Source organism: Pecten maximus, chromosome 5 (assembly GCF_902652985.1).
Source record: "Pecten maximus chromosome 5, xPecMax1.1, whole genome shotgun sequence".
NCBI lineage: Eukaryota > Metazoa > Mollusca > Bivalvia > Pectinida > Pectinidae > Pecten > Pecten maximus.
In genome coordinates, this window is record NC_047019.1 from 25,859,747 (window position 1) to 25,863,049 (window position 3,303).

At 38.0% G+C, this 3,303-nt stretch overlaps 1 protein-coding gene across 1 annotated transcript; it reads right to left on the reverse strand.

Annotated features, from left to right (window-relative positions):
- Positions 1-923: 923 nt before the first annotated feature.
- LOC117327665 (caveolin-3-like) lies at positions 924-3,058 on the reverse strand. The gene is made up of 3 exons (XM_033884743.1): positions 2,970-3,058; positions 2,467-2,799; positions 924-1,492 (listed from the first exon to the last, which is right to left on the reverse strand). The coding sequence occupies exons 2-3, from the start codon at positions 2,575-2,577 to the stop codon at positions 974-976; spliced, it is 630 nt and encodes a 209-aa protein (XP_033740634.1). The 5' UTR covers positions 2,578-2,799; positions 2,970-3,058; the 3' UTR covers positions 924-973.
- Between the last annotated feature and the right edge of the window lie 245 nt (positions 3,059-3,303).

Consider the following 3,303-nt stretch of genomic DNA (forward strand, 5'->3'; position numbering starts at 1 on the left):
AGGATATTTGGAGGTACACGGATTCCGTCTTCGATAACAGTGATCGTGACTGCTGGTACTGAGTAGCTGTTCTAGGCCTTTCTATATGTGTACTTCAAAATTTTGCATTGATATGTATCATTACATGAAAATATTTCGCAATAGATCTGTGAATAAGGGTAATTAGGTGTTCTGCAATATTCTTGGTCCTCTGATCTGTCGGTGGCTACTTATAGATTTATATCAAAGAGCAATGCATTACCCTATAGTGCAAACGATACTATGTATCAACTACCAAGATTCTCTACTCTTCGGCATATGTGTATTACAAATTGAAAGGTTCCGAACATTTTCACGACGTTCACTTCCGTCACCAGTCCATGCAAGCAACAAAACAGATACCCTGTTCTTAGCTAAAACTGTGAAGAGTTCCGTAAATCTCATTAGAAATGAAGGAAATAAAAGTAAAATTATCTTATATGAAAAGAAATATAACAGACTGACGTGAAAGTTGAAACAAAAATAAAATTGACATTGACTACAATTATAAGTGTGACATCACAATTCAATTAGAAGGCAATAATTCTCATTGAATTATGACGTCATCGTTGAAGCGGTGGGAATCTACATGTACTATTCATCTGTAACACAGTAAATGTATCGGGTGTTCGTGAAAACAGTATGGTTATGTTATCTTACTATCCCAGCGATGTATAATGTAATAAACTACAACATGCAAAATTCCAACGTTTGTCTGGTCGTGAAATTCAGTTCCACCACATGGACAGACAATCCGGGAATTCCCCCCCCCCCCCCCCCCCCCCCCCCCATGCCCACCCAACCTCCTACTCCAGCAACCATGTCCGCTTGAAGGGACTAAAGGCGTATGATACACAGCACATTTACACAGCTCCAATCCCACCACAGCAAACAAATACTTGACAGACATTAAATTGTTTGAATTGTATTAATAATGAGAAACAATTGAAACAGGCTATAGCATGAGCTGTCTGTTTACAGATCGACGCATTTTTTCTTTGTCCCCTAGAAACATGTTTGTCAGTAACTCCTCATTATTTTTATCTTTAGGGACGACATTAACTGATGAGGGTTCCTCTTGTACAATCCGGACTTTCTTTACCCTCTGTAGAACGGGCGGATTGTCTATCGCGTCATAGTCAACGCCATCAGATTTAAAAGCTACGAAAAAGTATGAACACGCACGAGTCCAGGGGTAGATACAGCATCTACACGTCATGTTACAACATATTTGAAATGCCTCTTTAAAAGTTATTTTTATGCATTTCATAAATGGTGAAATGTACCACACATGTTCGAAAGCAATGAATCCAAACTGGCACCCCCAAAATCCCGCTATCCACACGCCGAGAAATGTACTTAGGAGGCAGTAATGTAGGTCACGGCAGCACGAGTAGGCAATGGAGGCGAAGTCCCATATACATCCAATACTATGTGTTCCGTTGGGCTCAGCAAGAGTGTCGGTATACCGAATCTGTAACAAATGATACAAAACAGTATAAATTATTGCTGTGAATCAGATGACGGGGAACCGACTTAATAAAACGATATTATTGCGTTTATTCTACTGCTATCGCTAATACAGTTTAACTTGAGGGTAATGGTTCATTATGTAATCAGTCCGTTAAATAAATAAGAAAAGGACATTGTCTACACCGGAATTTTCCCTGTTTTGTAGCAACATCATTAAACGGCTGCAGTAAATCTTGACACAATAGAAACGAAATGATAGTAAGATGATCTTCCAAATGCAGTACTAATTACATTTCTCCTACGCAACAGTATTTCGTTCGCAGAAATTATTATACATATGATATCATGTCCGTACCCAGCCATCATTATTAACATAATTCAATCTCGGGAAGGTCCATATTCATGTACGTAGACTGTAACTAATTCTCAAGTCCCTGTGATCTCTCCCTGCCACCACCCATCCCCTTCGACCTCCTTACATTATAAAACCCGCTACAGTAAACTCAATCAATCAAACAATTTATTTGTGTTAAAGATTAATTCAGCCATTTATGACTGATTTAGACAAATCAATCACAGGTGTCTCCATTTGGTTAATATTTATGAAAATATGTATATTAGTCCTACTCTCCTACTCTCAACAAGTAGGGTCGCTCTAACATATATTTTTTTTTTTTATAAAATACAAACTAGATGTAGACGTCTGTGATTGTACCGTCTAAATCAGTCATAACTGGCGGGATATATCTTATGAATATCATTCTATGTTTGACAAAAATAAACAAATTGATTGAAAAAAAAAACGTGCCATTTTCTAGATCTGATTTTGCTTACCCTAATCTACCAGCCTACCCGTACCTTCCCGCCTAACCACACTCCTACATGTTGTATTGTATTGATCTGTTGTCATATATAAACTTTGATCTTGGCCGACTCACCTTCAATCATCACATGTTTATTAAACAAAACCCGTACCTTGAGATGGGCGTTGAGTTTATTAACATCCCTGTCCGGTGGAGGGGGTCTCTGTGCTCGCGGTGGTCTGGGAGCCGCTGGTTGAGGAGCTACTTGTTGTTTTGGCGGCATCTTGCCAATGGAATCACATAATTTCCTTACCCAACCTCATACAATCCACTTCATTGTTTTATCATCAATTATTGATTGATTTGGTAATGATCATGCCCAGTGATATTCTCCACGCGAGATCAACGCACCTTATTCCAAAAGTAGTGTATGACCTATCTGTATATTTTGAAGACGACGGTATGTGTATTTTGGATTAAAAAACTGGCATGTACGATCGACGATCTGCAAGGGGAAAATCATTTAAAACCTACAATATAACATACACACATGGATACAAACTCAACAAATTAATGGATAAAAGGCTGTTTGTTCCTTTTGTTATTAATTATCAACAAAAATAAATAGAAATACAGCAATAAAAAAATCTGTCGTTGCGATACCTGTCGGGTTACCTCAAATAGAATAACACGATCTTAATTGTATTTACTATGTAGTTAAGTCCGAGCATTAGTACAATGACCACCTCTTGTCGTCAAAACATGTCCCAGGTAAACTGGACGCCAAGTGTGATATAGGGCTTTAACAGCTGAATGACCACCGAGTGGTCAAGTATTTAAATATATTTACATACTTAAATATGTTATATGTGGAACTGGCTCAAACCTAACGTATAGCTGTCAATGGTATAATCGGCTTGTTTTTGTCCCGATAGCCTCCACGCTATTTCCATTACGTAACTATAGCTAATATCTGTTCCGTTAATTATTTTCTGCCTTTCATTTTTAC

Coding starts and splice junctions, on each gene's coding strand:
- LOC117327665 (XM_033884743.1), bottom strand. CDS start 2,577: ATGCCGCCAAAACAACAAGTAGCTCCTCAACCAGCGGCTCCCAGACCA. Junction 1,493..2,466: donor AACTCAACGCCCATCTCAAG/GTACGGGTTTTG, acceptor CATTTGTTACAG/ATTCGGTATACCGACACTCT.